This window comes from Halichoeres trimaculatus, unplaced genomic scaffold (assembly GCF_033239565.1).
Source record: "Halichoeres trimaculatus isolate MK-OKI-2021-1 unplaced genomic scaffold, fHalTri1.1 fHalTri1_scaffold_2, whole genome shotgun sequence".
NCBI classification, from domain to species: domain Eukaryota; kingdom Metazoa; phylum Chordata; class Actinopteri; order Labriformes; family Labridae; genus Halichoeres; species Halichoeres trimaculatus.
The window spans coordinates 33572408-33599872 of record NW_027437180.1 but is presented as its reverse complement, the minus strand read 5'-3'; the positions used below and the strand labels follow the sequence as shown (position 1 = coordinate 33599872).

General features: G+C 41.5%; 1 protein-coding gene across 1 annotated transcript; it reads right to left on the bottom strand.

Moving 5' to 3' along the window:
* Positions 1–6682: 6682 nt before the first annotated feature.
* Positions 6683–26843, bottom strand: misp3 (MISP family member 3). Its single transcript, XM_074663404.1, has 4 exons — positions 26718–26843; positions 14228–16590; positions 10992–11065; positions 6683–7172 (listed from the first exon to the last, which is right to left on the bottom strand). Exons 2-4 carry the CDS (start codon positions 16521–16523, stop codon positions 7086–7088), a joined length of 2457 nt encoding a protein of 818 aa, XP_074519505.1. The 5' UTR covers positions 16524–16590; positions 26718–26843; the 3' UTR covers positions 6683–7085.
* Positions 26844–27465: the final 622 nt, after the last annotated feature.

Sequence of the window (27465 nt, the reverse complement as noted above, 5' to 3'; positions counted from 1 at the left end):
AGCTGTCATTGTTCGACAGGAAGCTACAAAAAGCCAGCTCTGTATTAGCGCTGAGTTTTATTACATTTCACAGCACAGGGCTTTTAATCAGAGGTAGACCTGCACACAGGGATGTATTTATTCATTTGTATTTTCCAGACACAGGGAAAAAAACGAAAGCCTCCCTCATATTTTTGTCATTGTGTGATCAGATACACACACAGTGAAGACATTCAGGTCTAAATAATGTCTGATCTGTTGGAGTGTTTGGCAGTACAATGGTGAGACAGCGAGTGATGAAGCTCCACATGCTGCTAAATCTGAGTGGCACCTTCATTTGCAGCCACAGCACACACATATACACACACGCACACACTGGTCACAGCCTCACCCTATGTGTCATCGAGTGTGTATGTGATGCACTGAATGAGTCAGATGTATAAGAAGTGGCTTTTGCAGGCTTGAATTCATGAGACAGTAATTGCTGTTTTCATGCTGTGGGTATAGACGGAGTGCAAACCTAAAAGGTGCAGGCATTTTATTAACACCCTGGAAGTTCCTGTGTTTAATGTAATCTGATGCAACACACTTTATTTAGTTTGAGTGTCGTGACTGAAATGAGGATTTGATTTGGCAGGCAAATTAGATCTTTAAGTTTTCAGACTCTCCACCTGTCTCTGTCAGTGCTTTCATGTTAAAAACACCAGACGGCTTCTTAAAAGATCCTGTGTTTCAAAGAATGAGGCAAATGTGAATCACCGAGTGTTGTTTTTATGATACACATGGCTTAAAATGTGAGCACCATTTTTAAAAGCACCTTTCAAAGACAGCCTTCTCTCCCGTCTTTTTGACCAGCTGTGTGTTCTTTTGGAAATTCAGCGTAATTTCAAAGCATGCAAATGATTTAGACTTTTATCATAGTTTCGGATGCCTTGTCACAGGTTAATGTTGATTCTCAGTGACTCAGCTCTGCCATCATTTGACCCCGTCTCACAAACATCAAAGCAACAAAACACCCACATCAGGCATTATGACACGCAAAAGGGATAATATGTGAGCAAATCAAAGGTATTAGCAAGGAGCCGCTTTTATTGTCTGTTGACAATAAACACAAAAAGGTTTCAGAGTAACTGAAGATCAAACACACTCAAGTGTCACAGCATTGTGGATCTTTAAAAGGCCTTTTGGCAAATACTCTCACAGGCCACTTCATTAGGAACACCTGTTCAACTGCTTTTTCGCACAAATACTGAACCATCCAATCACATGGCAGCAACTCAAAGCATTTAGGCAAGCAGACATGGTGAAGACAAGCTGATGAAGTAAAAACTGAGCATCAGAATGAAAACGAAAAGTGATTTAAGAGACTTTGAACATGGAATAGTTGTTTTTTTTTGCTCTGGCCAATATGTCTGAGTGTGGTTCTGATCAAGATCAGTACAATTAAAGAATTTTTGTGTAAACAACTTTTTTTTCCCTCCATTCGCTTTGGAGATCTTGTTTTCTCAGTCAGTACATTTACATGTATGCAACAGAACAACTAAGGGGCTGTTTACACTACAGCGGTTTTCAGGTGAAACGCAAAAGTTTTGTTGCATTTCAGCCTCGCATTTACACAGAAACAGCGTTTCAGCCGACCTAAAACTTTTAAAAAGGCATGCGCAGTACTCTCTGGAGAGCTGACTTCAATTCCTCCTTTCTTTGAGGGGCAAACATAAACAAAGTCTTCGTCAGTTAAGAGGTCATTACAGCCACACAGCGCTGTCTGGAGTGGCACAGACTGCAGCAGAGGACTAACCCGGAGTGCACCATGATGGAATATTGGTGAAAAACACAAGTTTTTGGACGATTAATGCAGTTTTAGGAGCGGCGCTGTCTATACCCCGATGGATCCCATTATACGGACGTCCACTGCACGATTTTTGATCTAAATATCTCCTGAAGCACTGCTTGGATCAGGAAAACCTTCTGGGTGAGTATTTTGTTCGACTTCATTCTATAAACAATGTAAAAGCTGTATAAACCGAACTTATCCTTAAAGCTGTTAACATGCATAGTCCAAATTTTCGAAGCTGCATGCACTGACTTTTTTTGTATGTAATACTGCCTTTGCAACTTAAGACATTTTGTTGTTGTTTTCTGGGGATCCTTTTCGTAACATAAGCGGTACAAAATCAGCAAATATAGAAAAGGTAATGTTTTGTCCACAGGGGGTGCCAAATCCTACACAGACATAATGTTCCTCACGGGACTTTTAGGGCGTATTCAGACCTGGACTGTTTGGTCCACTTTAAACGGACCAGGATTCGTTTCCCACGCTGGTGCGGACTTTTCATGCAGGTGTGAATAGACACAAACGAACCCTGGTGCGGACCAAACAACCGGACCGAGACCCACTTTTTGAGGTGGTCTCGGTCCGCTTCCAAACGAACTCTGGTGCGGTTCGTGGTTCTCCTGTGCAGGTCTGAATACAAACCAAGGTCCATCCAAACTAACTACAGGATACATGCGCTTTTTAGGCCTATCAAGCCACTGTAACCTAACCGTCTTTGGTTCATATCTGATCCTCAGTCTTCTGTTTGGCCACGCTGTTTCTGGCATGTTGTGGGTCAGGACACGCAGAGCATAGCGTCTCCTTGCTGCGCGCATTCGTCTTCGCTGTTCCAAACTTTGAAACGATGTTGTTAAGCCTGCTTTTAAGGAGCTGCTCTTGAAACTGAAAATGATTTTGCAGCTCTAATAAGAGCACAAACACACGTTTACCTCCATTCCCGGGTCTGTACTCTGTGTGCCGCCCTTTGTCAGTGCTGTTCAATGAGAGCACCGATCGTGACACACGTGGATGTGTTTACAGAATATAGTCCACTTGCAAAAAGTACAATCTGAATACGAACCACACCAAACAAAAAAAATAGAGTCCTCTTTTGGTCCGGACCAAACAAGTGGACCAAAGGACTTTTCTGGTCTGAATACAGCCTTAATTTCCTTTTACTTTCAGCAAGTATTCCTAAAAATGTTTTTTAAATAGAATCAACTCATCTTGCACAAGATATTTGTTGCAACCTCTTGTAACTCTTTGTTTACAGCTGCTTGGTATATTTTGATACCAAGCATAAAAAAAGCAGAAGTATCAAAGTTGTTTATTGGTTTCACTTTGGTTGATCCATCAATCCAGCCGTTATCTCCTACTTATCCTGGGTCAGGTCCCTGAGGCAGTAGTTGGTTAGCTTTGGTTAAATCCACTGAAATCACTCTGTAAGTATATTTTTTGTAGTATTTTTTAGCAAAGCAAGTCAAACAAGCAGATCTTTTTTTTATTTCTGAGGTTAAGTTTTTAATGAAGGGATGAGTGTTACAGAAATTAAACTTGTAATCCAATTAATTTGTGCATTCAAATACTTTGATACCAATGTTTCTCTGCAGAACACACAGCTGTAAATAAATGTTTGCACTGGTACATGTACTTTTATCAAAATTATACCTAATAAAAGTGTTTGAGTGGGTCAACTCGAAACACTGCTCCACTTGAAGGGAGAGTCTAACATTAACACCTATTTGGGTAAACGCAAAGCATTTTGTATGGACACACGCACACACACATAAGTGCTCATCTGAAAACAAAACTCACACGCAAACATACACTCCCATCTCCTTCCCTTCCTCTCATACTTTTGTCCTCGTAACAATGAGGCATTAAAAAGAGCAGCTGCTAATCCTCCGAATGCTGACTGTCTCACACAATGCTGCCGGGATGACTTTGAGCCAGCAGGACTTCGGATGACGCTGATAATGAAATATCATGGAAATGAGTGTGAAGCCGGGCAGGTGATAGACAGGTTTGCATGCTTCTTGCTGGGTCACCACATTTGAAAAGCAGCCAGATTAGATATCAAAGAGAGAGATAAACAGTCTGAATGTCCCGTCTGGATAGGCTGATGGTCTGAATATAAAAGAATGATCTTTGATCTCTGACTCAGGCTTTATTCCTGGATACCAAAACAGAAACCATGCTGTGCTACTCGTCTTAGCTCTTATGGGAGGTGCAGTTTTTCTTCCCCTGTTTTTGTTCTTCTTTGTTGTTCATATTATATACCATTTACTTCACACTATTGTTCATTTTCTATCTACACAAAGGTTGCTACAATAACAAGGCTGCTGCTATTGTGTTGATTAGTGTTGGCACTGTATCCAAAGGGGGGAAGTTGCCCAGCGAGGAATGAAGCTTATTAATAATTTTGGGCTCTTAACTGGCTGCAGCTCCACCATAATAACGTAGAAGCACTGTGGCAGTGGGCTGCGTCCACTCAGAATGAGCTTATGAATTATTCACAGGAGATTGGGAGGTCACTAAAGCGTGATCTGCTGATCTTACCTGCACAGACTCACTCACAAACACACTTTGACAAAGGTCTACGGAGGAATTTTATCCACTTAATTCTGCTTCTTCCAGCTGCTGTTTCCATGGAGACAGATTTATGTTTGATCCCTGACAGTTAAGGGAGCCAACATAAAAACACAACATGAAGGGTGTCGTTGTGGAAAAGGTCTGAAACATTTACAATGTGGTCAAAAAAAGATCACTGGTTAAGCCCTGCTGACATGTCTCCATTATTGACTCAATAGTTTGAATTTAGTCTTCTTTTTGGAACATGAGATTTGGTGTTATTTCCAACTACACTATGCTTTCTGAGAGGAGAGAAGGAAGAGAAAGCATAGTGTCTGGCCTTCTCTGCAAAAACAATATCTAAGCAAATGTTTATGTCTTGTTTTTTTTTTTGTAAAAAAAAAAAAAAAAGAAGTCTTGTTAGAGTCTATTTGAGCCAGATTCACCTAAGGAGTCCAGAAAATGCCTCATTTTAAGGTTTCAAAAGATAAAAAAGCTGCGTTTCCCCCAAGCAGTCTGGTTCGGTTCAGTACGGTTTGGCACAGTTAAGCCTGATCCTGTCCGCCAATCAACGGTCTGCAGTGTTGTAGCTCCACCTTCTGAGAGCGGATCGGTTCAGTTCGGCACCCACACGAAATGGTCCCAAAAGTGGGACGGCTCGTCTGGGTTATTTGGGGATCTGTCCCGGGATAAGTCAGGGGAAACACCACAAAATGTGCTGTACCAAGACGAACCAAACCGGTCTGCTTGGTGGAAACGTGGCTATAGACTCCGGAAATGCTTGTAGAGTAAAAACAATCTGTCAGTAAGGTAAGATAAATGTACTTGTTAAGTGTCTTGAAATAAGAATGTCTAAATACGTTTTAAACTCTTTGCAAGTAGGTGGCATATTTCTCTTTAAAGAGGCTGTGAGGAGTTTGAAAATGATGCAGCAGTTATTCTGAAGTGGTCTGTTCAAACTCGAGAGTCTATCAACAAAATGAAGAGTGAGGTTACGTTAGCTCTGCTTGGTAGATGACTGGCAGGACATAGCTAACCAGGACTCACTAACGTTACATATCACGGACACGTCTTAGAGCACCGGTCAGCTGCGCTGAATATGGACGGCTACGAAACTACTCACAAACTGACAGTGTTTACTTGTTGTCATGTTAGCCAACAGATACGTTGGAGCACCGGGTTGACGATGTCACTTGATGTCATGTTTCAAACCGGAGCGCTTTGTAACTGTACTGATAAATGCCTTACCTCTGGGTGTTGTATATCCAGTAAAAAGTTGTCTTGAACAAAGAAAATTGGTTTCTATCCAATCTTTATATAATTTGTGACAGTGTATGTGAAACTCCAGGCCAGAAAGTGGCGAGGGAGTGCAAAAAAACAGATCCTCCTCATAGCGTCTTTAAAACTTTTCAGAGGAGACACTTCTCTGGACTTGTCAGGTGAATGCAGCTCATATTAACACTAAAAAGACATTTTTTCTTTTCTGAAAAAAAAAAAGACATAAACTTTCCCAGATTTCAGTTTTGTCAGTGTAACCAGACCTCTTATCTTGGCTCTGTCTTCTAACAGACTCTTGCTACAGACTCTTCAGTAGTGAATGGGTTGAGCTGTTAAAAGTTAAATTGAGGTGTTTTCTGGTGGGTTTGATGGATGGTAGGAGCTGACGAAGGCCTAACTGAACAATTCACCATTAAAGGAGGTGCCCACTTGATAACCCCTGTGATGTGCAAAGCTCCAGGCTTTGGGGGGTTTGGGAGGCTTGAGGAGCTTTGTAGAGGGTTACTAAACTTATCAGTAGAGGCAGCAGATGGGTGGGTTTATTCACTGAGAACTCATCTTCTATTAAAGCCCAAGAACCATGTGTTAAGCTCAAGAAGCGACCTCCTGCCGTGAAGACAGGGCAATGCTTTTCATCTACAGTAGCTCACTGAGTTACAGTTGATCAAATACAATCGTGTTTTAGTGATCTGCTGCTGTGAAGCTTGTTTCATCATGCTTACAAGTGTTGCTAACTTACTGTACCATTATGTAAATGGGACAAGATGACTGTGATAGCGATGCAGCCAAACGCAGTCCAACCACAAAGTGACATCAACAACTCACTGACACAGTTTCAGACGCAAGGACAGGATTTATTGCTATGTGATAATGTGTTACAGGGTATTTGAGTGATAAAGTAGATCAAGATGCCATTACAGTTATAAAACTGATGTTGATACTTGTTTTATGGTACAACATACAATCTAATTTCTTCTCTGGTTAAAACTATTCCAGATTCAAAGAAAACTCACTCAACTTCATTAAAAGTTTCTCATCTTTACTAAATTTACATTTCTCTTCAACAATGCAGTGTTGTTATTAGTTTTTTTTTGCTATTTCACATTCATTAGTCTCAAAGTTCTCCAGTACCCTTAAGAAGGCCAAGTGCTTATACTAATAGGTGGCCTTCCTCCTCCTTCCCTCTGCTCTCCTCTCTGCTGAAAGACTCCTCAGAGTTTTGAGCTCACCATCAATCCTTTTCCCTGTTCCCAATTCTCCTGACCCCCTCCGTAGCCTCAATCCCTGACCTCTTTCTTGCCTCTTATTTTCTCTTCCCTCTACTTTGCTACAGCTCCCTCTAGTCTGTTCCCACTTTCCTTTAAACAATCCCTAATTTCTATCTCTTAATCTTTTCAGCCCTCTGCTTCAAAAAGTGAGGGTCTCAGTTAGCCTTCCCTGGTCCTCAGTCGCCATCCTGGTTGTGTCCATTGATCAGACCTGCCTCCCAGCGTTGTACCAAAGGTGTCTTCTTTCTAGGACTGAGGAGGATCTGGGTTAAGAGACAGGAATAAAGAGGATATGAGCGCGGATAGTGAGGTGAAGAAAGAAGTGTTGGTGACTGTGGTAACATCAGGTGAGGGGGAGCAGGAGGCAAAGATGTCAAACCTGGGGAACAGGAGTACAAAGATCAAAAGAGATGCATGATTGTATTTCCTGCAGAGCATCATTAACTCTGTTACTCAGAGGAAGATTAGCACGGCTGTGATTCGAGACCATGTTCTCTGTGACTTAGTCAAAAACTGAAGCCAATTTCCTCAGCAGTCCTCCATTTACTCCTGAACAGCAATCAGAAACCTGAACTCTGAGAGCACATAACCACGCAGCACAGTGAGAGACAGAGAGAGCTGGAGACGCGAGGTCCCAGAGGAGAAGAAGCAAATTGGACAGAAAGGAAAAAAAAAACACAAAAAGCCAGACTAACATTTTGTTTGCTGCAAATTTGCCCCTTTTGTAAGTAGTGCATCTAACGACAAACTGGTTCATCACAGTTTGCAAATGTTAAAATATCACGTTAGTTACTGAACTGTAGCAAACAAGTTAAAACCAGTACTGTCAGGCAATTTATTTTTTATTTAATTAATCTAATGAATCACATTTTAATCTCATATCTGCTGAAGGTACCCTAATAAAGTATTTGGATTCTACAGTATTACAAAATTGTAGTGAATGAATATTCAAATGAACACACAAAGAAGAGAAGATTTGTAAACCCCAATTTTATTGGTAAGTGAATAAAACCTAAGTCAGGGCATCTTGTCCAAAAAATTCTATATTTAATAATAATACTGGAATAATACTGCAGCTTCGGAGTATAAGAAAAAAAAAATTTTTTTTACATAAGCTACAAATAACCATGTTTTTTTTGACTCTCCTGTCTTCATCTTTTTGTAAATAAGTGTGCCGTTTAGCAAAAACTTGCTAGCCTCACTCGCAATTGTGATGACCATTCCTGTTGTCAGCTTGGCTTTGTTTTGTTTGATTGGCAGTGCATGTGTGAAGTGATGTGCCACTGCCATGTACAGGTCATTCAACTGCCCAATATTAAAATGTCTGTGTGCTAAAATTAATTTTTGCCACAATTTTTACGATGCATATTTTGTTATAATTTGTGGTGTAATAAATAAATCTAATTAACATGTTAATGTGACAGCCCTAGTTAAAACAGTTCTTGTACTACTGGAAGACACTTGTAAAGATTAAAAAAATAAAATAAAGCATACACTGTGTAACAAATGTTAAAGTCTTATTCTGAAACAGAGTTTTGAAATAAAATTGTTGCAGTAACTATACTGGAAAGGGGCGCGCTTTGAGCCTCCACACTAACAGCTATGGGATGCCAGCCTGTCAATCAGCTGAGCTCTGCCTCTAATTGGGTACAATTGTCATCTTCTGAATTGCAGAGTCAGAAAAAAAACATTCTAAAAGTAATAGTTATAATTTTATGTTAATAAAGGCATAATGTTAAGCAACAACAAGTTGCTATGCACATACTATAAGTCATACCAGAACAGCACATGGGCTAACCATGGCCTTAAGATTATCTTTTTTTTCTGAGGTTTTTAAGACAAAGGGGAAAAATTCACTTAGTAAAAATGAAGCCTAGGTGGAAGTGCTCAAAGTTGCTGTTTATCAAGAATCCCCTTGAGGCTGGCTGCAGAAAGACCAGAAGTCACCTACACACCCAGCCATAAAAACAGACTTTTGCGACATTACAAAGCATATTTACAGCCTGGTTCAAAAAGGCTTGTGTCCTAAACGCTTATTACGCTATCAGAACACACTGTACAGTGAGTGAGTTTTTTTTTTAACTCAGCGGTGTAGAAGTTATTAGAATCGTTTGATTGTCCAATCAGAGACACAACTCAGGTCATGTGACTGGCAGGCACCTAGTAGCTGTTCCGTGGATTGGCTTCATTTCACGGTTTCAGGAACAGACGGGTGACATTGCAATGCTATGTCCATACAGTCCATGATTAAGACTATATTCCCCTAATATCACATCTTGACCCTCACAACAATAAGACTTAAATCTTAAAGTTCTTAAAATACTTAAAATACTAAATCTTAAAATATTTACGGTTATAATTTTAATTTCTCATCTTATCCTATTTTACTATCATTTTTTAAATTTTACTGTGGCCCTATGCCTTAATCACAGTTATCAGCTACAAGTTAATTCAGGCATGCAGTGCTTGAACTTATCAGACCACCACCCAGTGTAAGGTGTTTGCCACCACTGCCCTAAATCAACACGTAATGGTTAACCACGATGTGCAAGCTCTTTCATCAAATTTATATATTTAATGCTCAAACAAATAATTGTTGTTATCCATGAATTCTTTAATGTACAGTTTTACAAAAAAGCAGAAAAAAAGAAAAGCGCATTATAATTTTTTGATTGGCAAATGACAGTTATCCCGAATGAAAAACATGTTTTTCAGTGCTTTTTATGTTATGTATGCAAAAAAACAAAAACAAAAACAAACAAACAAACAAAAAAAACTCCTCACTACTGTTCAAAATGGTGTAGTCGAGGAAAATCTCTGATAAAGAAAGAGTCATTATTAAAGCACTTTTTGATGCTGGGTGTTTTTTTTTTGTTAATGACAGGTGGCCTAATTAATTTGTTAAGCAATACATATCGAGTAATGTTTCAAATGAGAAGATGTTTGATGTTCCAATACCTATTTGAGAATCACAGGAGGGACAGACCAAGCCTATAAGCCTGAGAAAAACTCAAGTTTATCTAAACTTACTAAAAATGTGACGTTATCTCTGTAGCTCTTCCATCAAGTTAAGCTGTTATTTCAGCTTCTTATGCAGGTTAAGCAATGTGTGTGGTAAGATTGTTCTCCATTTTTTATTTTGCTTTGATTGTTGTTGCTTTTTACACAATGGTGTGGCCCGATACAGACACTAAAAAGACCTTGAATCGAAGATTAGCCCTTTGTGCTGTACAGCATGACATATAATAGAATTTGCTCGCCTCCACCAGAATCTGAGGTCATTGAACAATTGTCTTATTTCATTTATTTTTCCCTGAGCGTTAGTCAGAAGCCAGATCTTTGCAGAAAGCAGATAATCTCTCAACAGAGAGACAGAAAGAAGGAGAGAGTAAGAGGCACATGAGGTAGCAAGAGGAAAGAGATACTAACGTATGTCACACTGAACTGTGCAGCGCAATATCTCAGCGTATCAACACCAAAGTGAGTTAAGAAGCTAAAGCTCGGAGATAGCACAGTTTGAAAGAGATGCAAGGCAGGTAAAGAGATATTCAATTGACTTTTTGTTTCTCTGCAATTGACTGGCACACACTGTCCCGCCCACACACACACACACACACTCACAAAACTCAGCAGACTCAGCCTCTCTGTCTCAGGGCTGTTGGCCTTCTTCTTATCTATGAAGATAAGCTCCTTACTGTGTGTTCAATATGTTATCAGATGTTTGTGCCCCACATTCACTGCAAAAGAGATGCTAACATCTTCTTCCCAGGAGCCTTTCTTCATCCCTTTACAATCCAGTGCAGTCTCAAACATGCATTCATATTCATGCCGCTGAGAGACTAATTGAAGCCCCTTAGCAACGTCAGGACTCACGTGTTAACTCTAAGCTAAAACAGCTTTGTGATTGTGCAACCTGATATCCTTTAAGCAGCATTCACGGGAGACTCAGGAAGCTTATTTGCCTACATTTTCATGTTATGTCACCAATTCCAAAAAGTTGTAGCAAACAGCAGAAGTTTCCATGTAGCAAGTTGTGTTGTTTAAACTTCATTGCAAAACAACTACTGGCATGGATGACTCACCTCTGGCCGGCTTATCTTCTCCTCTTCAGCCTGGGCTGGGGGCCACATGCCCAACTTGCCAACTGACTGGCGTACTGCAAGAAAGAAGAAGAATACAGTGGCTTAGGGCAGTATGAGAAGGAGCACAGTAACAATGAGGCTGTGATTTTGCTCCAAAATGTGGGCAACAAAGCCTCCTTGAATCATACATCCACAGAAATCTACAAGAACATGAACTGTGTGGTAGAAAGTAAAAGGCAGACAGAATAAAAAGGTTATATGACTCCTTTTCTATACAGTATTGAATGAGTCATGGTCATTCAGGTCTTGTGCGGCACACCCTACAGTCATGTTTGTCCTTTTTTAATTGTGACCCTTTACTGTAGGTACAATACTCTTTGTATTAAAGATTGACTTGGGCCTTTATTGCCAATAAAACACTCCCGAACATACAGTGACACATCACATCCCTACCTGATGAACAAAGATACCCTTTTACTGGCAAAACACGCCATTTCCCATATGTGTGAATTGAAATTATGTAATCAATGCCATCCCATTTGAATGACACAAGATCTTAGCTGAGGGCTGTGCTGAATATTCCAATTGGTTAAAGCCCCGTAACCACAGTGGTTAGTTCCTAACAGCAAAAGCAACAACCTGATCACACGTTATTTGAGGTCAAACCTCAGACAAGAGTCTGGCTCATTCACCACCACCTGGAATATTCTACATTGGTGTTAAACACGGGCAAAACGTAAGGCAGATTCCATCTAAGGCTGGTTTAAAGAGTCAGAAAAAGTCAGAAACAGAGCAGATAGCTTTGTTCTAATAAAGTTAAGTATGTTATGCTATCTAACCCAAATGCTCGGGCAAAATTGGGAAAAGGGCTTTGGATACTCTGCAACCTCTGCCTGGAATCTGTTACAGAATGACTCAAAGCTCAAGGAGTTGGTGTCGTTAAATGTTTTTAAACTAAAATAAAAGACATGGACATTGACGTCTTAGCTCCACTGTTCGAACAGATATGACTCATGGATTGTTTTATTCTTAATCCATAATGATGTGTTTGAAAATTGTACTTTGTTTCTTTTTGTATTTCTATCTATAACTTTGTGATATTACTGTTAATACTGTTGGAAGTCATGGAAATCTTGGGGGTTAAAAATATGTTATATTCCATTTTTTTAAAATTAGTAACTATCAGAAAAGACAGTTGGTAATGACAAAAATAGGGATATCAGACCAAATTTCAAGGTGAAACAGCATATTTGGTAACCAGTGACTTACTAGATAATTGCTAATGCTATTTCTTGACTGTATAATACAGTTCTACAGTTTAATTTAGCAGATGCTTTTGTCCAAAGCAACATACATCACAAGCAAGAATTTTGACAGAAGGGAAAACCTTAGTATGACAAAGTCCAACAAGTTATTTGGCTGCAGGTGCTGCCATTAAGTTCAAGAAGATATTTTCCCCATGTAGAATAATGTGTCCATAACTAACAACAATAAATCGCTCATCAATATTGTTCAACCTTCAACAACATTCAATAATCAGTGCTAAATATACAGTAACAGCTGAGTTTGAGACCTTTTGAATCATTCTTTACCCGAGGATAAAGAGGAGAAGGGTCAGCTTAAGTGCCTATGTGTTCCCTGAACAGCTGAGTCTTCAGACATCTCTTAAAGTAGGCAGGGGACTCCGTGGATCGTATAGAGTTAGGTAATTCATTCCACCATTTGGGCACAACAGAGGAGAAGAGTCTGGCTAGAGATTTAGAGCTGCGTTGGGCTGGGAGCACCAGGCGCCTTTCACAAGCAGAGCGTAGTGGGCGAGCAGAAGTGTAGACCTAGATGAGGGACCCCAGGTAGGCAGGAGCCGTTCTTGTCAATGTTTTGTTGAGATATAAAAAATACTCTCTGCACTTACTAGCGCAGTGCACAAAATCTCATAGGGTAGAGTTTTCTCAAATCAACACTGCGGCTTTTGCACTTCCGGGAAACAATCACATTTTAAAGCTGGTGTTCTTCTGTTATTCATTAAATGCAACAGTCATCCATCATTTGATTTGTTTCTGCTCTTTCCACTACGTTTCCAAGATGGTGACGGTGAGAGTGAGAAGTGTCCAGGGTTCTACTTTCAACTTTTTGACCGTTTTGGGTGTGCCAGCTGGGAAATCAAGATTTCCATACTGCCTGTCAGTCAAGTCAGCCATGCCCTTATATGGGCAAGACTTGAAAGTTTATTTATTTTGAAAAATAAAGACAGTGTGTCTGATGTGGTTTTCGGCCGTTCTGCTGCCAGCCTCAAACAGCACCTCTAAGAACTACAGTTTTTTTAACACTTCAGCATGGGCTCCATTTCTCATGGCTGGAGGGTTGCTGCTTGCACCAAATGCCTATTAACAAGCCAACACATTGTTACTTTTTATAACATGTCTAATGAGATACATAAGTTTTAACCCTCTTCCTTGCTCAGTGTGAGAAATCATGCTGTTTTGGGTCGTAGCTAATGGATTCACAAATGTGTTGTCCTGAAATATGGCCTCATTTCTCCCCAGATTTTCTGATCTTTTCAGTTGCTTGACAATGAGTAAATGACAAAATAGCAAAAATATATTACAGCATTTGGTCTCCCCAGCTTGAGTGTGAAATGAAAGTCGAATGGAAGACGTGTGAGTATGGTTGGAAATCTTTCTACCACAGAACTTGTATTGTACTCACCATTTACCACACTTTGAGTTTAGTGACTAACTTTGGTAGATTTCACATTCTCCCAGCATGCTTTGTTCTGAGGTAAGATGTGCATTTACTTTTCCTCCACTACTTTTTGCATCCTCTATATCATCAGAAAGAGCAAGAAAAGGTGTGGGGTTATTATAGCTCTTCTGAGCCTTTTTCTCGCTGAACAATAAAGTGTGAAGACATGATTCAGGACTTCTCCTAAGCACAGGTTTTGCAATTAGTATGACAGAGGAGAAGCTTTCATTATTGTACTGGATTTTATTTTCTTGTTGGCCGGCTTCGAGTCTTCTACATAAAATTATTGCCCCTAAAGGCTAATGCTGGTTTGAGAAGCTGCTGGAGGTTTTCCACTGACCATGAGAAAAATAAAATAATGTGCTCACTCGGCTGTTTCAGGGGGTTTTCATCATCTTTCCATAGATATAAAAATCACACACATACACACAGAGACACACAGAAGCATCCACGCTTATACGTTATGTGTGTGTGTGTGTGAGCACTGTACGAACCTGCTGGGGGTGCAGTTGCGGGTCTGGGTATGCCACCACATGAGTCTGTTTCAAGGATTCTGTTCAGGGAAGATGAACGGATTAACTTGGTATTCCTCCTCTCTATGTTGGTTGCTCTTCCTCCTCCTCCTCCTCCATATAGACAGATCCTCTGCTGGAGAAGCTCCTTCTCCCTCTCTCGGGCCTCCCGGATGTCCTGCTCCACTTTAAGCAGATTTGTCGAGGTGCGCAGCTTAAAGAAAGGGTTCTCCTTGGGTGTCGACTCTTCCTCTTCTTCTTTCTCTTTCTCATGCTCATTCACTTTGATCCCACCGTGTCCTTCAGTCCTGTGTGACGAGATGCTCGGCCTCGCAAAGTCGACTACAGTGGTGGCCTCTGCTTTAGGCTTGGTGTGGTAGAGAGTCTGTGCTGGGGCGCTCAGGCTGTTCTCTATGATAATGACCTGGCAGCCCGTCCCCTCAGAGAGTCCTGGTCCTCGGGGAGCTGAAGAAGTCGAACCTCCTCCTTTGGGAGCACTTGGGATCCTCTCTATAACTGAGCGTCTCATGGTGGACATGTCCTGGTTCACGAGGTTTGTAATGTCATTGGTAGAGTCATGAGTTGAGGAGAAGGGCCAGGATCTCGCTCTGGTCCTGGTTGGTGGAGGCAAAGTTGAGATAGCTGGCGTCTGAAACGCCTCAAAGAGCCGTTTCCTTTCTTTGAGCTGGCGCACCGTGCCTTTGTGGTAGAATCCAGGAACTTTCCCGAGCTTGACCAGATCCTGCTCCCTCTGGACCTCCTCGTGGATCTCATGCTGCATCTTCTTGCCTGCAAACTGACGATCTTTGCTTGGAGACTTCTCAAGAGTGGCTGCTTGCGGCTGAAAGAGGGCATTCTTCTTCAGAGGGATGTCTACGTACTCAGGTAGGGTGGGCTGCTTCGGGAGCCCTCTGGACCTTCTCAGGCTGTGTTCTCGCTCTATAGCCCGTCGGATCTCCCTCTCAATGGGAGTCTCTTTCAGCGCAGGAGCTGGAGCGCCTTGAGAAATGTTGGTGCTCCCGTCCAAAGTGCTGCAGGGGGAGAAGTCTGCTGAAACTCCGCTGTCACTTTGGCTATCCTCACATGAGTCGCTCTCCATCCTGGCTTGCTTGGAAGGCACAAATCTGTATCTTTTTGGCTTAGGCTTTCGTGTTTGGGCTGCTTTAGTAAAATGCTTATCAACCTTGTTCTTATCAAGTCCACCCTCCGTCTGCTTGCTCTCTTCACCTGTTTGCGTGCTCTCTCCTTCTGTCCTCTCCCCCGCCCTGCTCTGTGTTTCTCTCCCGGCTACAACACAAGAAGAAGTTGCCCCTCCCTCATTGGACAGCTCCATGGTAACTGTTGACAAAGGTGGAAGGGCCTGGCTGAGCACCTGTTGTGCCGTTTCCTGGTTTGCTCCCCTGAGAGCGATCTCATGTCGGATCTGCGCCAACAGCTCCTCCCTCAGCCTGGCTAAAGTAACTACAGGCCTGTTTGAAGCTTGGTTTGATAACCTGCTGGAAGTTAAAGTTTGGAGGAGCTTGTATTTCAAATCTAGTTTGGTCAATTGCTGCTGACAAGACATAATATCAATGCCTGCTTCCTTTTCTTCCTCACTTTCATCAGCACAAGGAGAAGAGCATGTAGTGTTTACATCATCTGGGCTGTTTTTGTCAGAGGGAGAATAATGAGGAGCTGAATTTATTCCTTCAGCTGCAGGCTCCTGAATATTATTTTCAGCTCTATTATTATTGTTGTGAAGACCATCTGGTGGGGAGTTGGTTGTCATATTATCATCCGTCAATTCTTCAGAATCTGGATCTGTGTCTTTATCAGCTGGCTCGGTTGGAGGAGGTGTCAGTGGGCGTCCTGCACATGCTTGGCTCTCAGGAGTTAAATGTTCTTCACTTGGGTCTGAGATCATCTGGGGATCACTGTCACGCTTTTCTTGGTCCTCTTCTGGGCTTGGCGATCTCTCTTTCTTGCATGAATCATCTTTTGATGAAGCAGTGACAGGAGAAGATGGAGGTGAAACCTCCACTTTCGGTATCTCTTGCTCCTCCTTCACCATGTCATGACTCTCTCCTGTTGTTTCCTGATTTTCTGATCCGGTAACAGCAGTTTCAGCAATTTCCTGTTGGATTTCAACATCCTGTTCTGGATTTACCTCAGGAGTCTTTCTGTCCTGCTGGGGGGAATTGTTGCTCACATTTGAATCCACTTCTTCTTGGACCTGGGACTCATTGACCAGATCGTCCGTTTGGTTGACTGGCTCCTGATCCTGGCTGGTTTCAGACATTGCAGCTGTAGGAAGAAGTCTACTGTTTCAAAACCTCTTAGGTGTGTTCAGCTTCCAGGTGGTCAATCTGAGTAAACACAAAAACACAGGAGACAGGTGAAAAACAGGATGATAAACTCAACAGCACAGTTATTCAAGTGCAGTCAAAATGACTTCCTTCAGTGAATCATCAGACCGTTTTAACTGTGACATTTAGTGTGAAAAGTTTTGAAATGGGAAGCGCCTTGCTGTCCTTGCTGTTCAAAACATTATTCAACCTTTGATGTAAGACTAAACCGAATACAGAAAAACTCCAGTTTTAAAAGTTTGTGAAATATTTAAAGTTAGATATAAAAAGTAAATAAAAAAAGAAACAAAAAAGCTGGTTTCATTTTCATTCTGACTGGAACAGTACTTTACCGTATCCTACACACAAGCACAAGCTAGCCCAGTAGATGTGTGTGACCCACTTACATCATCTGTCTCTTACTTTGAGATGAAAAAAGACTCAGGTGTGAGTCAACACACAGGATCAAAACACAAGGGCATGAGGTAGGAGTAATCCAGACACACAAAGAGCAACAACTATAAAGAAAAACAGGAAACACAAAGGAAAACACACAAGACACAAAAGGTAACTGTTGACACAAAGAAATGGAAGATAAATCCACAAAAGACAGATGAACATAAGGAATACACACAACAAAAAGGACAACACATGTCATTTTTTTTTATCAAGTGCAACAACAAATAGCAGAACTCCCACCATTCTTTGCAAACTAATGTCCACATACTTGTGCTTATTATCCCTTACAAGTAGGTAGATGCTTGTTAGATCAGACACTCTAAGAGTTCATTTTATCCCACTTCAGGTCAAAATACTGACAGCAGCACCAGATGTCATCCATGCTTAATTTAACCCAGGTAGTACAGCGTTCTTGCATCATAAAAGTGACCACTAAATGGAGTTATGCCCTGCTTTATGGTGGTTGGTTTCACTAAGATAGCTTTGATGCAACATATTAAGAATTTCAGGCCCCAGTTACACTACAATGTTTCATCTGAAAAAGCTAAAAACGTAGTGAAAATAATCTGTGTTTACTCGGAAATGCAGAGGGAATGAAAATACTGTAGTAAGCATGCCAGGCCAGTAGGTGGTGCTATAACTGTCCTGTCCGGAGGCCTCTTTTGGGAGATCTTCACCAGTAGAGTTGGGCTGATCATCTGGTGTATCGGGGAATGCTAACTGCAAAAGTGGGGCAACAGATGCACATTTTGTTGAAAGACAGTCAGCAGATTGAGCAGCACAAGCACAACATGGTAGTTCGCGACGATCCTAACAACAGTACTGTTGTCCTGTTGTGCTCACACGAAGTGGAGTGTGACGTCAGCATTTCCAAACACTGGCTTACTGTTTACACGGCAACGGTGCCGACAGCGTTTCAGAAAAATCCCACTCAGGACGCTGTTTGTGTCAAAAGTTTGTGCTCGAGGTCGGCTGAAACGCTGTTTCCATGTTAACGGGAGGCTGAGACACAACAAAACTTTTGGGTTTCACCCTAAAACTGTTGCCATGTTAACGGCCTCTCAACCTACACGTAAATGTCAGTATGTTTTAGCTTATAGGGAAAGTCTGCAGGATTTTACTCAAAGAAAAAATTTCACCTTTTACATAAATAATCCTACTCATTCACCACTTATGGGTCTCTGTATGTGTCAGTGCCTGTGTCTGCCTCAAACCCTCTCCTCTGCCTGTATGTTGATGTTTTGGTTGTTCAGGACGTGCCTGGGTTACCTCATCCAATCACAGTGCACCCAGTGTGCAAGTGACTTCCGTGTTGATTTGTGAGATGCTATCCAGCGGCTCTGATAGTGGTTCCTGGCACTGATCCAAGGAAGAGGAGCCTAAATGGAATTGGTGTTTTTCCTAAAAAGCAATAAAAATTCCTGCAGACCCTACCTTTAAGTACACTTAACACACCCTTTTTTTAATCCCCATTCAATTTAAAGATTTTTTTTATCCATTTATATTGACAATAGATGTACCTTAATGCTGCGACATAATTCTGTTTGTCTCTGTGTGAAAATGGACCAAAACTGTTGTCTTATACTGCTAAAATATGATGTTCCCAGGACAAATGATCTCCAATAAATTCAAGTTTTTCATTGGATATGAGTCAAAAAGACTGATTGAGGTCTTGCAAAATCTTTTGTCAAGAAATTATATCTTTCCAATCAAAAACTGCACAAATTCTGAGTGAGAAATCACCGTTGCCTCATTGTTTCAGGTAGATATTACCGTGCTCTTGTTTTTGCACTACAGGAAAGCTGTTTATAACTGTGCTTGGCTTCATCTGTAAGGTAGCAGATACTCCACTGTGCAGAGTATAAAGTTTTTCGCTGAACAAACCTTTCTTTGATCAGCTTACAGGCTTGGTAAATGGCTCAGCAACACACACACTCACACAAACACACACACACACGCAACCTGGAATAACAATAGGATTTTTCACAAGGTAGACTGAAAAAGGGGAGTCCAGCTCCTGTAATATTTTCAATGCACGTATAGTTTAAAGTTTGCCCTGTATCAATATTACTTACCCTCCTAATCCCTTTATAATAGCACACACACACACACACACACACACACACACACACACACACACACACACACACACACACACACACACACACACACACACACACACACACACACACACTCCTGCTGTCTTCATTTTGGCCTACATCCTGTCAAACTCCAATCCCTCTCAGTGCTGACTCATGCCAAGCCACGGTGGCTGGACTCCAGCGCTGTGATCATTAAGAGGAATGTAGATCACAGCAGGGATGGCTGGACTCTGACAAACTGGGAAAGATTCAATGGGCAGATAGTTGGAAGCTAGTTAGAGCGTATTTCCATCTTCATGTACAGTTAATAGAGGCTGACAGCATGACATAGCAGGGTGAGTGGGGAGTGCTATATCTGTAATTATAGCTGAGCGTGTAGGCATCGCAACAAAACGTGCCCTGGAGCTGGTAAATTAGGATAAGAACAGTGAGGGTGGGAAAAGTCATGACAGCTTTGACAGACATTGTTTACTATCAACAGTTTGTGGGGAACCACTCACCAACTGTGCACCATCACTGCGGCCCACATGGGCTGTTATTGATCTAATACTCTGACGTCACTTCATTTGGATGAGTCTTATGACTGAGTTGTGCTAAATACTTGACTTTGATTGGTCAGTTAAAGCGTTCTGAAGTGTGATAAGTCTGTGAAGCCAAATGTTGCTGGGGATGCAGATCAAATATCTGACTCTCATCCATTTGATCTGAGAAAAAAAGACAAGAAAGAAAACGCAGTTACTTGCTGCTCAACCGGAGCACTTTTGTGGTTTCTGAACTTAGTGCCTCAACAATATAAAAATACAAATAATAATTTGGGTTTTTTGGTTGTTCTTGCTCTTGGATGGAACATAAAGGGGTTAAAAATGGAATAGACTTTATATCCCTTGCATTCAAAAAGTGAAAGTGTAAGGGTTAAGGCACTTAAGTCAATACAAGGTTGGCCAAAGAGATCTACCCATCGTATATCTCTATTTTGTTGGCTTAGCTTTTGTCCTAGAAACTTAAAATTTTGGATAGTTTCTCTTTAAGGGCATAACTTTTGATGTACCTGAGTTCATTTATTTACTCCTAATGATTTTCAAGTATGGCATCGAAGGATAAGTGTGACCAGATTGTGGCCTTGAGGAGGCTGGACTGTCAACAATGCAAATCATGAAAAAGGTGAATGTTTGTCCTAAGACTGCAATGTCATAAACCGATACAAGGAGATTGGCAATACCACCAACAAGCCAGTCCCTGGAAGAAAAAGTTCAGTCCGGACCAAAAGGGTTGTTGAGATGGTGAGGAAGAGAATCCAAAGGAATCCTCACAGGAGCATGAGGGCAACAGCAAAGGAAGTGAACATCTCAAGAACTTCACTGAGAAGAATCGTCAAACAGGATCTCAGACTGAAAGCACTAAAATTGCAACACAGAAAACTGATTTCAGCCGCTTCTAAGAAAAAAGGGCTTGACAGGGGGAAATGATGCTGCAGGAGATCCAGAGTGCTGCAGACAAAGTCCTGGTTTGGTCTGATGAAAAGATCTTCACCGTTCAGGCAGTGGTCGATTCCCAGAATGACAGGGTTTATTCACATACTGCACAGCACCTACCTGAAGGCTGCAGAACTCATTTTCATTGTCAGAAGCCAGCTGGAGTTGTGGTGTGGGCTGCTGTTGCATCTGATGGCTCAAAGTCTCCTTTGGTCTTCATCAGGAGGGTGTGAAAGTGAACAGCCAGGTGAACCTTCAAATGCTTAAAGAAAAAGTGTTGCCTTGGTGTACCAATGTGTTTGGAAACCAGTTTGTCTTCACACAAGATGATGGCACCAGCTCACACATCCAATGTCACACAGGCCTGAGGCAAGCAGCACTTTCCTGGCTTCTGGGACAAGAACATGTGGCCTCCGTCAAGTTTGTACATCAATCCGATGGACCCTGTGATCTGGTCTATCCTGGAGAGGGAGGTCTCAAAAGTATCTCACAGCAGTGTCAGCACTTTGAAGACAGCTCTGATGAAGTCATGGTCAAAACTTGATGCAGAGAGTGCGGCACTCATGCCAGGCAGTGCCAGGTCGTCTCCAGGCTGTGATAAAGGCAAAGGGCGGCCACATTGAGATGTAAATCTTTTTGGTGACAGAGAATAAAGTATAGAAACTGTGTTCAATGTGTGTTATGTTTGTCTGCAAGCATTTTTGGCTAGTGCGAAAAAATCGATGGGTAAATCTTTCTGGCCCACCCTGTATCTTGCAGTACAGAGAAGACACAGTAAGTAAGCAACAATCATTACATGATAGGGAATTGTGTTGAAAAACTACTCTGGTGAAGGGCCTGTATCCATATCCAGCCAGAAGTGAGGAAAGCTGACCCTTTGCACCAACGGCGAAAAAATAAATCAATTAGAGGTATGCATGAGCCAGGCTAACGGGCCAAATAAGCAAGCAACTTAGCCCCATCATTACAGGCTCCAACAGCAGGATGACAGCGCCTATTCGGCTGTTTAAAGGCGGACATTGTACAATGCGTTATCGTTTGAGACGAAATATGCAAAGATAGTGGTCGATCCTTTGGAAAGGTGGGGATTTGTAGCCATACAACAAATTTAGATTTAGGAGACATTTTCTCTGCAAACAGGTGAGATAAGGGAGGCAATTGAAGTCTCAAACCTGCGGGGCTCACTGCCGTCAGTTTTACAAGTTTGATTCGTACTTTGCTTCTATACCTCTGGGTCCTTCCAAGATGTGTGCGCTTGTTCTGCAAAGCAGCTTTTATATTGCTTATTATATTTCTGAGGTCATCTACTGAGCTCTCGGAAACACCACACACATTTACTATGTTCGAGATCGCCAAACTTTCCTTTTCTCTTTGTTTATCTGAATATCTAGGTGAGAACAGCAATGGGTCTATGTGTATTCTTCTTTTAAAATATTCATTTCTTCCCCTGAAAAAATGTTTTTGATCTTCTTCTTCCAATCACACCGTTACCAGGTTTATTGCTGTTTATGAGTGGTAGGCATGTGCAGTTCGAATTTGCTTGATGGGGTTTTCCAGGAGGTTCCTCTTAATTATGACGTGCATTGCTTTCATGGTGTAATTACTTCACTGGCTAATTATTTGCAGTCATGCATGCCGCTAATGCTGCAGCCGAACAGGCCGTTCCATAACAGAATGTTAGTACTAATTGTTTGTTTGTTCAATGGCTGAACGTGCATATGGGCCAAGGTGTTTCAAGACATTCACTTAATCACTGATTGCAGTTTGAGTTTCAGTTGTAGAACTGCTGGATCTCAGTTCTGCTTTTGTCATATAGACCATGATGTACTGCTAAACTGACTAGAGAACAGGGTGAGGCTTTCTGGCATTGCACTAAATCGTCTCTGAAGGACAGAAAGTGTTTTGTGTCTATAGGTAACTGTGCATCTGAGGAGACAAATGTTACTCGGGGAGTCCCCCAAGGCTCCATCCTGGGGCCTCGTCTGTTGGACTTCCACTGGCTCAGATGATAGAAAACAACAACGTAAGCTATCATAAATATGCAGATGACACACAGTTACACATTACAATGTCACCATGCAATGTGCTCATGGCTGCATACAACCTTTTTTTTGTTTCAATCAAATCCATTATCCGACTATTTTTAAGTGTTTTCTTTCAATGTGTTTTGTTGACTTTTCAGTGTCTTGTGTTGAGCACTATGAATGGCCTTGTCACCAAACCTGCCTTACTTGCTTTGGATCCTATTTTAGTTTTGTTTTCCTGCCACCTAGAATATCATTCCCATGCAAATGTAAAGCCAAAATTCAACATATGGTACCAATTTGTGTTGAAAACATCCCTGTGTGAATAGTATCCTAGCGTACAGGTGGATTCAAATGGCTGCTGTGTGAATATTGCCAGGTGGTAAACTGAAGTGGTTTCAGTGGCACAGCAAAAAGGTGTAATTTTAACACCCATTAATATTCTGATTCCAGATGAAACTGCTTGTTTTCTTTTCCAATATCAACATGATGCATAAAACAGCTCATCAGAACAGGCTCAGGGTACATCCTTAATATCATGAAATGTTTCCTGGCTGCTGTCTGACTGCCTGAGTTCACATGGGACATGAGCAGGAAGGAGAATGGGATGGTTGGCACAGTTATTACAGCATTTAAATGAAATTCAACCTCATTTTAATAATTGAGTTCATCTATACTGAACCTTTATAGACACAGCAGAGAATGATAAGAGAGTAGGGTTGCACAATACACTGACACTGAGAAAGTATCGATGCTCCCTGTTTTCAAAAAGTAAACAATACCATGTGTTTTTTGAATTTTTTTGTCTGAATCAGACATTCTGAGTCAGGCAACTTGTGAGTCTGCAGCCACCGATCAGGGTTCTCCTCCCTCTCTGAAGTGGGTGGGGACTTGCTTCCTCTCCAAAGTGTCTGTGGTCTGTTGTTGTGAAGTTAGACAGTGAGCCAGTACCCATGTCGATGCTTGGCCGTTTTCAGTCCGACAAAGTTAAAGCTATGGCATGTGATCTGAAACCCAGTTTGGCTGATGAGACACATTTGAAAAACGCAGCCTCACTCACCCCTCCCCTCCATGTTCCAAGATCCCGCCCCCCCAGCTCGTATCATCCTTCTTCGCCTCCTAACAACACGCCCCCTCCGACAGAGCAAGAAGCCAGACAGCAGAAAATGTAACAAACAAAACAGTCATCCCCCTTGTAACACACAGTGGTAGCTTTTTCAATTGGACTGACGCGATCAAAACCATGAATTAGCAGGTGAAGCAGGCCTGGCGTTGCCACTGCCAGCTGATCAAAGCAGAGCTGACTGTGGGCGAGGCTTTACCTTTCTCGGCGTGTCTTCACCAGCTCAGTTTACAATGCTAAAGGTGTGAGGCTAACTTATGATAAAATCTATTGACAGAGCCGACCCGTTCCAACCAGCAGTGTTCAGTCATTAGCCAGTACAGGCACAGACTAACCAGAGTTATTCAGCTGACATCTCCCACTGTGGTAAACAAAGTCAATACCTGTTCAACAGAAACTCAGCTGTCTTGGCGTCAGTCTTCAGTCCCAAATCCCTCTGCAGCTTTTTACACCGGTCGTACATTTCTCCAATAATCAGTCTCCGTTAGCACCTGTATCACTCATAATTCTTCCTTGCCTCAGCCTATTCCTTGAAACGTTTTCGTTTTCCTCCCTTTGCTGTGGAGGGTAACAGTAACAGCTTCCTGGTTTTGGTCTCCTCTGGCTACATAATGCTTCAGTAGCTGAGCAGCTAGCTGACGTGAGAGGAGTAGTGGGGAAGGATGAGGTGGGACCATGGATAGTGTGGTGTGGAGCAGGGAAGACAGGGGATTGGATGGACTAAAGCACAAATCCGAAATGAGGGAAATGGCAGTTCAGATTGGTCAATTATTGAGCCGTTTTGCAGCTGGTGTACTGAATGGATTTTTTTTCGATCTTTTTGGTTTTTAAATGTGTAGATCAGACCATCTGACCATAACAGCCTCAAAATGGTTTTAAAAAATAATTACCTGGCTTCAAATCGTAGACCATAGCTTTAACGTGCATCTTAATCACCCGATCTCATGCCGACTAGCTCACTTTTTGATTCATTGAGCTGCATGTAAACATACTGACTGAGTTACAGACATCAGCTTCAAGTTTCAGCGGCCACAGCTCGTTGAAAAAGCCGGTGCACGGGGTGAAATTTGGTATTACTTTACTTACCAAACCGACAGTCGTGGTGGCTTCGTAAGCCAATAGAGCTATCAAAGCCCGTCTATAAAGCTAGCTTCTGACACACAAGACGGAAATACTACGAACGTGACGAAGCACCTCACTGTTCAGCATCCTCACCTCCTTAAAGAGCAAGAGTGACAGATTCGAACGACATGCCCAAACACACAAGACAAAAAACTGTCAGTTACTTTGTGATAGCAAACTAGTTCACCACTGCTTGTTGCTGATACGACAAATAATCAGCGTCATAAACACAGGAGCTACATGGAGCAGTCCTGAGTCACAGAGCTGTGGTGTTGACACAGTTTAAATAAGTGACAAGTAGTTTTCTAACTTAAACAATGATAGAATCCTATAGAAGACACTAAAGTGGTGCATCCGTGGTTCGCACAGTTCAATTTTTTTTAGAGTATTCATGTTAAAAGTGTGTTTTTGTTCAGTGTCTCAACACATGCAGTGTAGGCTAAACTACAGTGTGCTGAGCATGAAAACAATAGGTGGCTGTTAAAGTCTGGCAGGGCTGCTCATTACTGTACAACAATGTTTTTTTTCTAGTTTTCTATTTAGTTATATTCTATACAACTGTATACAAGTGAATAAATTGTCAAAGCACAATTTACGAATCAGCCTTAGCCAAATAGACACACAAACAGATGTCAGAAAAATCAGCACTCACTTAAGGCAGCCTTCTCTTCAAGCTGCTTATTGTATCAATTTTTTAATGTCTTAGGTTTTGCCATGGTATCAATTAAGTATCGATATCGAGATGTATTTTATCAAATCATAATTTTGGTATCGTGACAACACTACAGGAGAGAGGTGTAGAGTTTAGATCGCTCATGAAAACTTTCAACAGCCACACTTGTGTCTTTCATAAAGGTTGTACAGTTTGTCACTCATTCACTGTGTTGTCAGCTTAAAGTTTCATGGTGCAATGGTGCATGAAAATGGGTCTTACATTACAGTGTGAGAGGATTGGTGTAATAGTGTACACTCTGACAAGAAATCTTTAACAAATCTCTGCTTAAATGGTTCTATTTTTACGCCTTCTTATGAAAATCCTCTGAAAACAAACAAGCTCAGATCATTAACACAGTGATCCGGCAGTGCTACAGTTGTGAAGCAATCTGCTCCTTTGTACAGTAATGTGTGTGGTAATGCATTCTGACTACTTTGAGTGAAAACTTTTCCTAAACTTAAATTAACAAATATTTAATAAGACATGTTCTGTTTCATTTTGGGGGAATAATTAACCAGAAATTATTCATCCTCTCCTCTCATTGGGTGAGTGGAGTTGCAAGAGATTGCAGATTAAAACTACAGTTACATAAGAGACTTATGTTTTTGCTCATTATCTACAAAGAGACTCACTTTATATCAGAAGCAACACCATGATCATCATTAAAAATACATCTATGACGACCCTCACAAATACCCCCACTCCCCCACCCACCCCACCCCCCAAACACACTTTTTATGGTCAGCATTGTCCTAAGGTACGGTGAGATCTGAGGGCATTTGTCAAAAATGCAAATGACTTTAAATAAATGCAGCCAGCCTCATCTCTAATTAGAGTTTATTCTGTTGCTCTCTAATGGTTGCTGACATGGTTCTTTGCACATTGTTCAGCCACTTGCTGCGATGTGTTTTTGTCACAACAGGGTAAGCTGTTCTCTGCAGGCGTAGCTGTTTAGGATCATTTCTATTGTACAGTTCATATTGTAGTTACTGTTTGATTTGAAAAAGATATATGACCAATATTATGTCTTAAAACACCCTAAAGAGGAAATTATTAAACTGATTTTAACCTAGCCCATCTGAAATTGTTCACTAGTTTTCCACTCAACACAAACTACACAACTACACATACCTGTTTGAAACTGCTTCAAGGCTTCAGTCCAGTCGTCAGACACTCATTTCTGAGAAAACACACTTTTCTTACTTGGTGTTACTGATCCTCACAAAGGTAGCCTCTTAGTTCACAAAAACTCACTGCCTGTTTTTCCCCCCTTGTGATCACTAACACCCTCGGTTAAATCCCTTTCTGCACGCCCACATTAGCAAACCATGCTCACATTGCAATCATTCGCTAAAACACACACACACACACACACACACAAGAAGGAACATGTGTGCATGCATAAACACATGTCCTGGAGGCTTACCCTATTGTTGTGGATTTGAAAATGGATGTTGCTAATCCAATTAGCGAGCAACACACTCTAATTTTTACACTGTGTGAGTGAATGGAGAACGTCCCCGAGGGGTACCAGGATGATTTTATCGCTGCATGCTCTCATTTTGACCTACATCTGGGGAATAAACAACCAGATTTTATTAAACATTTTATGCTTTAACCTTTTTTTGACATCAGCGATGTGCGCAGGGTTTTTGACAGAGGTGGCCCAGCTGGGGCACTGCCCTCTGTGAGGGTGGCATGTGTGTAAACACGAGGATGCTAAAATGCTAAAAATGCATGTTTGACTGGTCCCTACACTAAATACCTCTAACTTCTGACTTCAGAGTATCACAGAGCAACATCTCTGTGTTCATACTGTTTTAAAAATTAACACAAAAAAGTGAAACACTCAAATCTTATTCAAGTATTTAGGAGATGT